Here is a 12,676-nt window from a genome sequence, read left to right as displayed (position 1 = left end):
CTGGGACACAGCCAGGTTCAGAGGCCCTCTAATCAGGAAGTGATAGGAGAGCCCCTTTTGCACCCTTTACAGAAACACTCGGTATCAGAGTTGACACCAAGAACCAGCGAGTGCTAATCTTAGTCCCGTGGCTGTGTCCCTCCGAGAGAGATGGAAGCAGATACTTGACTTCGGCTCCTGCTTCAACATCAGATTTGTCCATAAACAGAAAACCATGAGGATAATGAAATCAAAGGAAAGGACATCTCCTTCTTTAGTTCATGGCTCTCAAAAGCAATTTAAAAGCAGGGTCCTGCTAGGCTTTGCTTGCAGACCAGCTCCTACACATGGCTGGGGTGGTGGGAGCCTGGCTGAGCACTTCTGGGGCCCACGAGGGCCTAGAGCTCACGTCCCTGAGACAGCACCTGTGGTCATGGTCACCCACATCATGGACTTGCGACCAAGGCCAGCCCTGCAGTGCAGCTGTGTTACCCTGAGGGACGTCTCAAACTCCAGACGTCACACACACACACACACACACACACAAAACCTGGTCTCATCTGGCCTTCCAGGGTCTGGTCTGCAGCCAGAAGCAGCAGGGTAAACCGCCACAAGGCTGAATTTCATCCCTACGAGTTGATCTTAGTCCTCAGCACTCACTCTTCACTGTAACCGCCTCTCGCGCCTCACCTTCAGCCTAGGGGAGCCCAGCAATAGGGTTACTGAGTCTCTATCCCTCCTCCCCAAACCAGTAAGTGAGGCCTGAGTTCTGTCCCTGAGGGCAGAAAGGACTTGTGACTGAAGCAGACAGACCCCGGCGCTCTGCACAGGGTGGGGAGAGTCTGCGGTGCTTCTGGCAACAGGAGCGGCTAGAATCATATCCAGTCTTCTGACCAGGACCTCAGCAGACTGTGGAGGACACTTCCAGGGGCCCGGCCAGTGAGTTTTCAAACACGTTCCATAATGGTCTATGAGATGTTTAGAAAAAATTTATTTGAACATATGAAAAGAAACTTTAGGGAACCCAATAAAACAGAGAAGTTCCTCTCCTCAGTGCTGGGGGCCACGCTCACAGGATTCCCTGACCTGTACCAAGTGCTGGGTGCAAGCTCGCGATGCCAGTGGTTCAGCCTTGCTCCCTGAGCTGTGGGCGTGGCCTGTGTCTCGGTGGGACGCAGCCCACCCCCGGGGAGGAAAGCCAGGCAGGTGGACTCGGCGACGCTGGTCCCCCATCCATACCCCTTGGCACAGGTTCAGGGTGTGTGTCTGCAACGACACGCCGGACCACAGGCTCACAGTCCTGGCAGCTTCTAAAGGTGCCCGCGTGGCTCCGCAGAGGGCTGGATGATTTTTCTTTCATTGGTCGCATCTGGACTTTTACAGATGTTGACAGGGAGGAGGCGCAAAGATGCTGATGTCACCGAACTTTGGCACCAACCGGGTCCTGTGGCGAGGAGGGGTCACCTGGCCGCCCCCATGGCCTCCTCTCTGCTCACCGCCCTCTGCCGGGAAGGCTTCCTCCAAACCAGGCATGGAAGGCACGGTGCCAACTCAGCAGTTCACGGAGCCAGGCTAGTGGATGGGCCTGAACGGGAAGGTCATGCCTGAGATGAAGGTGTGCCCAGGGTGCGTGGGCAGGGCAGGGTGGGCAGCCGGGTGGGCTGGCACGGCCCCGTAGCCCAGTGGGGGCGTGTGGATGTGGGGGTAGAACCCAGGGGGGAGTGCCGTGTGGGGCGATTGCTGCACGGGTCCCGAGATCACCAGCTGGAGCAGGCTGCAGAAACAAGGAGAGGGGTTAGGGTGCGCTGGCTCCAACCACACTGCCCGCCTGCCCAGGGCCACTGCAGGGAGGCAGCGGGCGGCTGACGGCACCAGGCCTCTGGGTGAGGAAGGCTGTGTGCTCAGGAGAACGGAGGGGGTGACCTGGAGGCGGTGGGATGTGGACTGGGGGGGCCTGGAGAGGGAGAGGCCACGGTGGGAAACGCCAGGACCCTGCCCACAGTGCCGGGAAGCAGGGGCCCTGCGGTCCACAGGACCCTGCCCACAGCGCCGGGAAGCAGGGGCCCTGCGGTCCATGGGCGTTCTGGACACGGCCTCGGCGTCTGTGGTTCAGGGATGACTGCAGATCACTGTCTGTTTCGGCCTCGGCCATCCATACCCAGGGGGGTCATTGTGACGGAGGGCCACGCTTCTCTGAGGCATTCCAAATGACTGAGTCCCAGCTGAACGCCAAGCACAGCCACAAGGCAGCTGGCCTTGGACGTGACCCTGACATCCAGCGTCCTCAGAGGTGGCCCAGGCCTGGACCCAGTCCTCAACCACTCTCAGGGCCCCCTCCCGTCCCACTCCCACCCCCGGGAGCCTTATTCCTCCCCTCCTGAACTCCCTTCGTCCCGGGTCTGCACCCTCCTCTCTGCAGTTCAGGACGTCCACAGCCTCTGTCTCCCAAGAAGTCCTCCTCCCTCCTGAATTCAATGTCACCTCCACCGCTGGCCCCTTCTGGACCCCCTGGGAGAGTCTCCTCTCTTTTCTCTTGTCCTGTCTGACCCGCCCTCCCCTCCCAGCACAATCAGCAGGGCGTCTTAACCTCCTTACCACCTCTAGCTCGGCCGCAAGGACTCAGCCTAAACACCAATCCCCTCCTTCAGGGCTTCCTCCCCAGCCCCGCTCCCCTGACCTCTGCTCTCCCAGCCTCACCCCACGGTCTCCACTGTCTCACACAGCCAGGGAATCCCACCTGCCAGGCCCCCTCCATGCCCCCCAGCTTCCCTGTGGCCCGGGGCCGCGCCATCCCCTCACATGGCCCTGCTCCACTGCTGGAGTATCTCCAGTGGAACCACTTCATTCCCCTAGGAACCACTGCATTTCATCCTGTTTCACCCCCCAGACGTCCACCCGGAGCCCCCCGGCCCTTCTTGCCAGCAGCCTGGGGAACAGCCCCTGGCCCATCCTTTGGCCTCAAGTTCAGCCTGCGCTCAGCGGTCACACCTGCCTGCCCTCCTGGGCCCCAGCGGGGCTGGGCGGTGGGGCCCTGGGCGGCTGGGCGCACACACTGTGAGTGTGCCCAGCCACCGGGCACACTCACCTCTGTCCTCACTGCCTGCCAATGACGGCCCTGGGGCCCCACCAACCGTGTTAAAAACCAAGGGGAAGGAACATTCCTCCATATTGAAAAACCCTCGGAAAGAAGCTTAATCATCCAACTAACCTAACTCGGCCGTTCTCATTCCTGTAAACCCGCCCACCTGCTCGCTGCGTTCATATATACATTTGCTGTTTTTAGCGAAGACACACGATACTCTGGCCACCTGATGCGAAGAACTGACTCACTGGAAGAGATCCTGATGCTGGGAAAGACTGAAGGCAGGAGGAGAAGGGGACGACAGAGGATGCGATGTTGGATGGCATCACTGCCTTGATGGGCATTAGTTCGAGCAAGCTCCGGGAGATGGTGGTGGACCGGGGAACGGGTGCTGCAGTCCATGGGGACACAAAGAGCCAGACACGACTGCGCAACCGAGCTGACCGGCGCTCCACGCCTCTGATGTAACGTTACCAATTTCCCAAGTGTCCCTGTGGACGGGAGGGCCAGGTTGCTTCCAGCTTCTTCGCTACTAATGATACTGCCTTTGCATGAAACAGCTTTGTACACACAGTTCTTTGCTTCTTAGATTCAATGAAATTAACCTGATTCCAAGAAACCCCTGAGCTACAAGGTGACGGGAGATGGGACAGCAGCAAACGCTTCTGAGGTGCTTCCTGCCTATCAAGTGCTGTGCTACCTGCTTCCTGTGTTTTTACTCAATTAATCGTCACAAAAATCCCACGATCGGGAGCAGGGCACAGGAGGCAGCGGGGGCTCGAGGCAGGTGCCATGGTTTTCTTGATTTTACAGAGAAAACGGAGGGAGCGAGAACATGCCTGAGGTCACACAGATAGGAAGTGGCAAGGCTGGGATTCTTCCCAGCAGCTGTGCGGCCACACGGTTCCTGCTCCTCGCCACTTTTACCACGGCTTCCCCCAAATTAGGACAAGAACCACGACCACTGAGGGGAGACTGCCGGGCACCGTGGACAAGGAACTCTGCAAATGCCACCTCGTTTAAACCTGACTATGACCCTGGAGGCACATAAATCAGCGGAGGCGGAAACTGAGGTGACAAGGCGGCCCAGCGTCACTACAAACCACAGGCAGAACCGCACTCGGAACCTGGTCTGTGGCACCCAATGTCAGGGCGCTGGCCTAACCCACACGCTGTGGCCCAGGGCATGTCCCTGTCCTGCCCCCCTAAGGGCTGTGCCACCATAATGTCACCAATGGTGACACAAGAGCACCACAACACACACCCACACTGACTTCGTCAGCGATGAGGGACACTCAGGGGCTTCCGTGGTGGCTCAAACGGTAAAGCATCTGCCTGTGTGGCAGGAGACTAGCAGGAGATGCAGGTTCCAGCCCTGGGCCGGGAAGATCCCCTGGAGGAGGAAATGGCTGCCCACTCCAGTGTTCTTGCCTGGAGAGTTCGATGGACAGAGGAGCCTGGCGGGCTACAGTCCATGGGGTCGCAGAGAGTCAGACACGACTGAGCGACTAAATAACAACAACATCAAAGGACACTCCAGCTCACTCCAGCTTCTTCACTGACACCCAGCAAGACAGCCGCTTTTCTCACCCTCCCGATGGCCGCTCTGCTGGGGCTTCCTCTCCTGTGCATTAGGCTATCACATCCACCCCCCCCCCACACTGATCGGCAGGTCCTGGGGGTCCCTTACACACAGAAGCCCTAGACCCTGCAGACCAGCTCTACCCAAGGCAGCCAGGGCAAGGGGTCCGCCCTGCCCTGCACACCCCCACCCCTGCCTCCACCCCTATGCCAGCCCAGCCGCAAGTCTGGGGAGGGCACTTACTTATTATGAGGCAGCCTGGAGCACAGGGTTCTCAGGTCGTCTGAAATTAAAGGGACAGAGAATTAAGGAACAGCTGGGAGACAAGGGGAGAAGCTCCCGGATGTTCAAGGCCGCCGGCAGGACAGTCACAGTGCCTCACTCTCATCTACCACTGCTCGGAAACCGGGCTCTCATTTTTCTTCCGTATTTGCTTTAACACGCCAGGCCCCCAAGAGAAGACATCACTTAGGAAAGAGGGCGGCTCTGCTGAGAACCCGTCAGATGGCTGGGGAAGGGCCCAGAGAAAGCGGATCAAGGCTAAGAGGGAGATATGAAGCACACGTGGGACTGCCGTCAAGGGCTGGGAGCCGGCGCTCAAAGAGCAAAGGCGGGCGTGTCATCAACACCGGGTCATGCTCCCGGGCGAGTTCCAGCACTGAACATAGGAGAATTGAGGAACCCTCTAAACAGGTGATGGGAATGTTTCCTGTACTTGATCATGTATTCCACTGTATATAAATTATGCCACAATAGAAAAGAACTGCACAAAAAGAAGATTCCCTTGGAGGAAGGACATGCAGCTGTTATTATCCACGCTCTGGAGGAGCCCCGGGTCTGGGCAAAACAGCCAGGAGACACCAAGATGTCTCGCTGCGGGGTTCTACCTGGAGGCGTCCCAGGACTTCTGCCCTCCTCCCTGCAGTCACCAAGAAGCAAGACGATTTAAAACCAGAGGAAAGAAGTCCTTGTCCAGGAGACCCTATTTTGGTTTTGTTTTGTTTTTGTTTTTTTTTTCAATCCTTTTTTTAGGGTTTTTTTTGGGGGGGAGGGAAGCCCCTATTTCCCTCCCCAGAGGGGGTGGCACCCCCCACCCCAGGGGGGCCCGGCCAGGCCATCACCCACCTCTTGTGCACAGCAGGGCCCCGGAGGCCATGGCCACCTGCAGAGCCTGTGCAAGCCGGTCCAGGGCGAGCTCGATCTCCTGGGAGGCGTTGAGGGGGTTCAGTTCATCGGCCAACCTGTTCACCTCCTCCACCAGCGGGACCATGTGGTCAAAGAGGACGAGCCCCAGGCGGCCGTACAGGTTCTTCTCGGTCAGGTGCGCCTGCAGCATCAGGAGCACCTGCAGCACGCTGAGGTGCAGCTTGGAGTACAGCAGGTGAGCGGCCCGCTCCGCCCCGCCCGAGTCCTTCGGGACTTTGGCGGCGACGTGGCCATTGGCTAAGGGGGTCTTCTTCTTCCTTTTGTGAGCCAGGGGGGCCTTCACGCACCAGCGGATCAATCCGGTGAGCGGCGTGAGCTCTAAAAATCCTATCGGGAGGTTGGCAGCAATTGGAGTATTCAGGAAGGTGATGAGGATCAACCTGGGGTCCTCCAAGATCCAGTTGACGATCATCTCAAGCAGGTCCAACGGGGGGATGAGATCGTCTGCAAACAAAGATGCGTTCATTCAGAAGGGTCCTCAGGGACAGCAGGAGATGGGAAGATGGACTTCCTAGCTCACAGGACTCACCACCCGATACCCTGTGCCTCTGTCCTCTCCTGAAGATGGTGTGCCTCTGATTCCTCTCCTGGAACAACCCCTCCTGAGGGCTGGTTCTCACCTGACTCAGCATCCTGGGACCCCCAGCCTGGCCATGGCAGGGCTCAAGAAACGTGTTAAGCAGAAAATTCCCAAGAACTCCATTATCCCTTGAAGATCCCATGTGTCAATTTAAATAAAAATCCACTCTCTGTAACTAGGGGGTTTTTATTCCACTGGAAAAGACCCTGGTGCTGGGAAAGATTGAAGGCAGGAGGAGATGGGGCCAATAGAGAATGAGATGCTTGGATGGCATCACCAACTCAATGGACATGAGTTTGAGCAGACTCTGGGAGATGGTGATGGACAGGGAAGCCTGGCGCGCTGCAGTCCATGGGGTCGCAGAGAGTCAGACGCGACTGAGCGGCTGCACAACAGTAACGATCTATATCTAAAACCGCTACCACACGTCCCCCCTTCCCGGGGAGTCGCTTTCGTCCGTGTCTGGTGTCCCCTGTGGTCTATTGTGTGCGGTCAGCCCGGGCCTCCGGCACGACTCCTGCTGCCTGGCACCAGGATCCTTCAGACGCTGAAGCAGATGTTCAGCACCAGCCCTCGCTTCTGCCGCCAGCTCATCACCTGTCACCGAATAGGTTTGGTGACCGTTACGGTGGCCTTCGGGGAGCAGCTCAGAGTCCAGACAGTGATCTGTCCGCTGCTAATGTTAGCTGCCAGCCCCTGTCTAAGCTAAGCCTGGCCTCCTGTGATCCCCGAGACCTGGGACATTCCACAGCAAAACAGAGAAATTATAACGACAAATGCTGATGCTCATTCTGAGTTAACCACGTGCCAGGCACCAGTCTCCTTCACATGGATTAACTCAACCCTCAAACAACTCATCTATTATATAAAGAATAAGGAAGCTGAGACACCGAGATGTGAAGTCATTTCCTCCAGACTCACTAAAAGTACACAGTGGGGCGACTTCTCCAGCAGTCCAGGGATTAAGACTCCTCCCTCCCAGTGCAGGGGGCCCAGACTAAATTCCTTGTCAGGGAAGATCCCACATGCCACATGGCGTGGCCAAAAAAAAAAAAAAAAGTACATGGTGGGCCCAGACCTGACCCCAGGAGGCTTTTAACAGCGAGGCGACACCACCTATCCTGGGATGGCTGCATACTGCCCCCGGGCTGTCTGTGCGCAAAGCAGCAGACCCCCGGCCTCCTGTCCCCGGGGCTGTGCAGCCTTCAGCTCATGACAAAGCTAAGACTGACGGAGTCCCTGCCAGGCTGCTGTGGTCCAGGGCCATGCTTGAGACTGGAGAGCTGGGGGGAGTGAGCCCCACGTCGGTGTCAGCCCCCTAGATGCTCTTTCACAGGGGCCACTGGCCTCTCCCCTAAGATTATCTGCTGGTTTGTGAATGAACCGCCCGTTCCCTGCTGCTATGAATGACGGTATCAGGAGGCAGCAGCTGTCTATGAGTTGGACTTGGCGAGGTAAACACTGGTGACTCTGAGTCTGTCCCCTCGACTTCACAAGACGTGTCCATCTGGGAAATGCCAAGTCTCAGACCCACTTTTCCAGCAACCTAGCCCCTCCCCAGCCCTGCACACATCTCAGCTGAGGCATCTCCAGAGCCTGTACACAGCACTTGTACACATGTGCTCTGTGTACACACGTGTGTGTACCTGAGGAACCCATCTCCACAGTCTTGCTTCAGGGAGACCTGAGTTCTCTGCACCCATCGGGCAGGAGGGTGTTGTTTGGTTAGGTGAGCTCCTTTCATTTTGGGGTTTTGGAGGTGGAGACACCCCAGGTAGGCCTTCCCATTACCCGAGCGCTGGCCATGGCAACCACTGTGCTGCTGGCGGACTCCATGCCCGCCCTCTGGGCCACCGCCCTGTAGCCGGTGATTTCCGTGGCTCCAAACTCATCACATTACACACATACAAAAACAGAGAGCTTCTTGTATGCCAATCACACGTTGGCAGCGGTTTAAAAAAGAAAACAGACATCACTGACATATCAGACTGGCAAGCTGACATAAGAGAAAAATACCACGTCTCACATCCATTCGAGCATGTGAGTGGTATTCTGTGAACACTTTTTCCTTCTGCACATGTTAATTAATCCATTTATTAATCCAATGTTAAAACCAATTTCTGTTCTTGTTGCCCTGGAGTAACTGAAGAAAGGGCAACTGCGATGCTGTGAACTTGCTTGAACTAAATCTTTCCTATGAGAAGACAAAGGACCTGAACACTGTTCCCAGCTGTTGAGTGCTCTTGCCTCTGTGGAGAGGGCCAGGAAAGGTGCCCTGCCATGGCGGGGTGCTGCCAAGTCCAGCCACCCATCCCAGACACCAGACCCTAGCTTGCTGGGCTGTCTGCCACCCGGACTGTTCAGAGTCAGCCAGATGGGATTCACTAAGGAGAGTTCCCCATTAGGAAATCCCAGAGATCTAAGTAGCCCATGCCTTTAGCTTTTAGCCTGAAATAAAGTACACATTGCAGAGGGAAAGATAAAAAGACAAAGCATTTGCTGGCTGGGTGGTCAGTGTACATGCCACTGGCAGTCAGCTGAAGCCATTTCCAAGCTTACCTGATGACAGGTCGTACAGTGCGGTGACAGAGGTGATGAACTGGCAGCAGAAGCGAGGGCTGGCGCTGAGTATCTGCCTCAGCGTCTGGACGGAGCCTGGCACCAGGCAGCAGTAGTCATCCACGAGGGCCCGGGCCAGCCGCACGCAGTAGGCCACGGGCGTCCGCTGCAAGGAAGCCACAGGCCAGTAACTAGGGGTGCGGAGCGCCCGCGCACGTGCAACCATGAACACGCGGTGAAGACCAGAACCGGCAGGACCCCTCCCAGGCAGGGAAGAAGATGTGACCGGCTTACTCGGAAGCAGGGACTGGCAAGCGAAAGCCTGCAGACCAAATCCTCCCTGCCACCTGCTTTTGTTTTATTGAAACACAGCCCTGCTCCTGTGCCACGAGGGCAGAGCTGAGCAGGGGTGACAGAGATCACAGGACCCGCAAAGCCTAGGAGGCTGACTGTCTTGCCCTTTACCTGAAAGGCCTGCTGAGCCCTGCTTTGACGTCTACTTGGGAAAAGTCATTCTTGACTTCAAGTGGGGAAATGACCGTTTTTGTAACCCTACAGATAAGACTCTAAAGGTAAAAATTAACAGTTGGTATCACTTTGACGTGCTTTAGGAGTCTGTGAACTGTCATGTGACTTACCGCAGCACTGTCTCAATTTTTCTTACAATCTTCTCCTAGTACAGGTTCCTACATCACCACCCTCCGGTCCTTTTCCCCTCCTGGTCAGATGCCAACCTGTAGCCACATTCAGCAGTTGCTCAGGATGCCATAGTTCCAGGGCTGAAACAGGGCCTGGGTGTCAGGGTGTCGGCAGGGTGTCAGACCAGGCTGTTCATTTAGGCACTAAGCCAGCCATCCCTACACCTTTCCTCGGAGGAAGCTGCAGCGCGTGTCAAGGGGTGTCAAACCCTGACCCAAGCCACAAGACCCTTTCCCGTTAACATCTGCTTTCACTTTGCTAGATTGCCAGTACAACAGCACCACAAGAGATAAATGGAAAATCACAGGATGAATTTCAAGGTGTTAAACTTGACTTAAGCTAGGTTGCCAAGGGATAAAGGTTATCTCGAGGTTAAAGACAACACGAGAGATGAGTTCAGGGGCCCTAGAAATCAGAATAGTGACAATTAAGGTACGTTTCACTAAGATTTACCTGTGTGCTACAGAGAACAATATGCATTTTTACTAGCCCAATGTTAAAGACGAATAAGATCATAGGAAAAAACACTGAGATAAATTTTTTAAAAACACAAATGTCATCAAGGCCTTGGGAATGAAGCAAGTTTGAGAAACTGAATGTGGTAAATTCTGTTAAGTTAGCTGAGGACCACGTTAATAAAATTTTGAGTTAATAATTACTCTAAATGGATTAGGAATTTTTCAACAACTTTGAGTAACAAAAAAGCAAAACAAAATAGATCTTCCAAAAAACTACCCAACACACAATTTACTACGCGTGTGCAGAGTTGGCTCCAGGCGTGTCTGACTCTTTGTGACCCCATGGACTGTAGCCTGCCAGGCTCCTCTGTCCATTGGATTCTCCAGGCAAGAATACTGCAGTGGGTTGCCATTTCCTCCTTCAGGGGATCTTCACGACCCAGGGATCGAACCCATGTCTCTTATGTCTCCTGCATCTGCAGGCGGGTTTACCTTATTTCCCCTTAGATATTTAAAAATACTCTAGAAGGCTTCTATGTCCACATCCATTAGAAGAGCAATCAACTTAGAAGTGGCACTCTGGAACAACTCATAGGCTTACTAATCTAACTATAAAAAACAAGAATACTGGAGTGGGTTGCCACTTCGTTCTCCAGGGGATATTCCCCACCCAGGGATCAAATGTGAGTTTCCTTCATCTCCTATACCGGCAGGTGGATTTTTTTTTTTTTTTTTTTTTTACTGAAGGATAATTAATGTACAGAATTTTGTTGTTTTCCGTGGATTCTTTAACATAGGGAAAAAAATTCTCTAGAAACCAAAGTGAAAGTGAAAGTCGCTCAGTCACCTCTGACTCTTTGCAACCCCATGGACTGTATAGTCCCTGGAATTCTCCAGGCTAGAATATTGGAGTGGGTAGCCTTTTCCTTCTCCAGAGGATCTTCCAAACCCAGGGATTGAACCCAGGTCTCCTGCATGGCGGGTGGATTCTTTACCAGCTGAGCCACAAGGTAAGCCAGAGACTACTGGAGTGGGTTAGCCTATCCCCTCTCCAGGGGATCTTCCCGACCCAGAAATCGAACCGGGGTCTCCTGCATGCAGGCAAATTCTTTACCAACTGAGCTATGAGAGAAACATCTTCAGAGACTTGCAGAAGTACCTGGAGCCAGGACGCTGCACACTCCAACACTGGGATTCGACACACAGCCACTGCCATAGAGACAAGTTTTCCCAACAAGCTCATCCGGCTGTCATCCGCTTTGTTCCCTTGGGGACTGAAAAGGGATGAAAAAATAATCTGCCGGACAGAGTCCTTGGTTTGCTCCTGGAAATAATTGCACATGATTTCAAGAAGTTGGAGCTCCTGCAGTGAATTTAATCTCTGTAAAACAAATCCGGGAGAAGGAGGGAGAAACGAAGCGTATTAATTAATTCACACGGTAAGAAAACACACTATTTTCCCCCAGGGAACTTTTCACCTCCCTAAAGCCCGGGTGCCACGGAGTAGAACTCGATTGTTAAACCTAGGGAAATGTCCCTCTGCGTCATTATGCATCACCCTGTGGGATTCACGGTGACCTACTGTCTCTTCCTTTAACAAAACCTTGGAGACGCAGGGCTCACACACCCCCAAGACGGGCAAATTGGCCGTTGCTGAAAGAACCAGGCCAAGGGCTAGGACGGAGCCGCTGCTGCGAAGGGAGCTCGCGGTGCGGTCGACGCTTGTCACCGGGAAGAAGGGAGCCGGGGTTCACGGATCGGGGCGAGGGGCCTGCCGGCCGCCCGGCGCACCTTGGGCTGCGCGCCGCGCTCCTTGGGCACCTGGAACACGAACTCCTCGAGCAGCTCCACGGGGCCCTTGTCCACGATGGGCAGCGGCGCGCTCTGCAGCTGGCTGCTGAAATAGATGTCCAGGTGGTACAGCACCTCCTTGGCGGCGCTCAGCGCGTCGCGGCGCAGCAGCGAGTGGCGGATGTCGCTCATGGTGCAGCCGCGGCGGCCGGGTCGCCGGGAGCGCCGACGGACTTCCGCTCCGGAGCCCCCGCGGACGCGACAGCCGCCGCCGCCGCCGCCGCCGAGACAAAGAGGCCGCGGCCCGGCCTCCGTCCGCCGACCCGGGGCCTGCGCCGCGGCACCCGCCCGCCCTCCGCCGCCGCCCGCTCGGGCCCGTTCAGGGGGCCATCGCTGACCCCGCCGGCAGCCGGCGGGCGCCCCAGCTGCGCGTCGACAGCGCCACCGACAGCCCTGTGAACCAGACGCCGCGGGGCCGCGCTGCAGCGGAGTCGGAGCGCGGCGACGGCGGCCCGCAGGGGCCAAGCGCGGGCGGCGGCGAGGGCCCGCCCTCGGGGAGCGCGCCCCCTAGCGGCCCGGCCCGCGGGAACGGAAGCGGAGGCCCCGCCCACCCTGACCCCGCCCCTGCCGAGGGGGAGCCACACCTCCCCACCCCCCCACCCCACCCCCCCCCCGCGGCGAAGGCTCCCGGGGCCTGGTGCCCCCCACCCACGCCCCAGAGACCCTCCCGGAGCTCCCCT

At 56.3% G+C, this 12,676-nt stretch overlaps 1 protein-coding gene across 2 annotated transcripts; it reads right to left on the bottom strand.

The window, feature by feature from the left end:
* Positions 1 to 948: 948 nt before the first annotated feature.
* INTS15 (integrator complex subunit 15) lies at positions 949 to 12,452 on the bottom strand. 2 transcript variants are annotated; one of them, XM_061402214.1, is made up of 6 exons: positions 11,937 to 12,447; positions 11,305 to 11,526; positions 8,989 to 9,154; positions 5,769 to 6,293; positions 4,887 to 4,926; positions 949 to 1,753 (listed from the first exon to the last, which is right to left on the bottom strand). In XM_061402214.1, exons 1-6 carry the CDS (start codon positions 12,126 to 12,128, stop codon positions 1,552 to 1,554), a joined length of 1,347 nt encoding a protein of 448 aa, XP_061258198.1. In that variant the 5' UTR covers positions 12,129 to 12,447; the 3' UTR covers positions 949 to 1,551. The 2 variants fall into 2 exon arrangements, with proteins under 2 accessions (XP_061258198.1, XP_061258199.1); XM_061402215.1 differs by lacking the exon at positions 949 to 1,753 and adding an exon at positions 2,922 to 3,552 and having other exon boundaries at positions 11,937 to 12,452.
* Between the last annotated feature and the right edge of the window lie 224 nt (positions 12,453 to 12,676).

Source organism: Bos javanicus, chromosome 25 (genome assembly GCF_032452875.1).
Source record: "Bos javanicus breed banteng chromosome 25, ARS-OSU_banteng_1.0, whole genome shotgun sequence".
NCBI classification, from domain to species: domain Eukaryota; kingdom Metazoa; phylum Chordata; class Mammalia; order Artiodactyla; family Bovidae; genus Bos; species Bos javanicus.
Note: the sequence above shows the minus strand (reverse complement) of the source record. Positions and strands in the feature narration are given on the sequence as shown.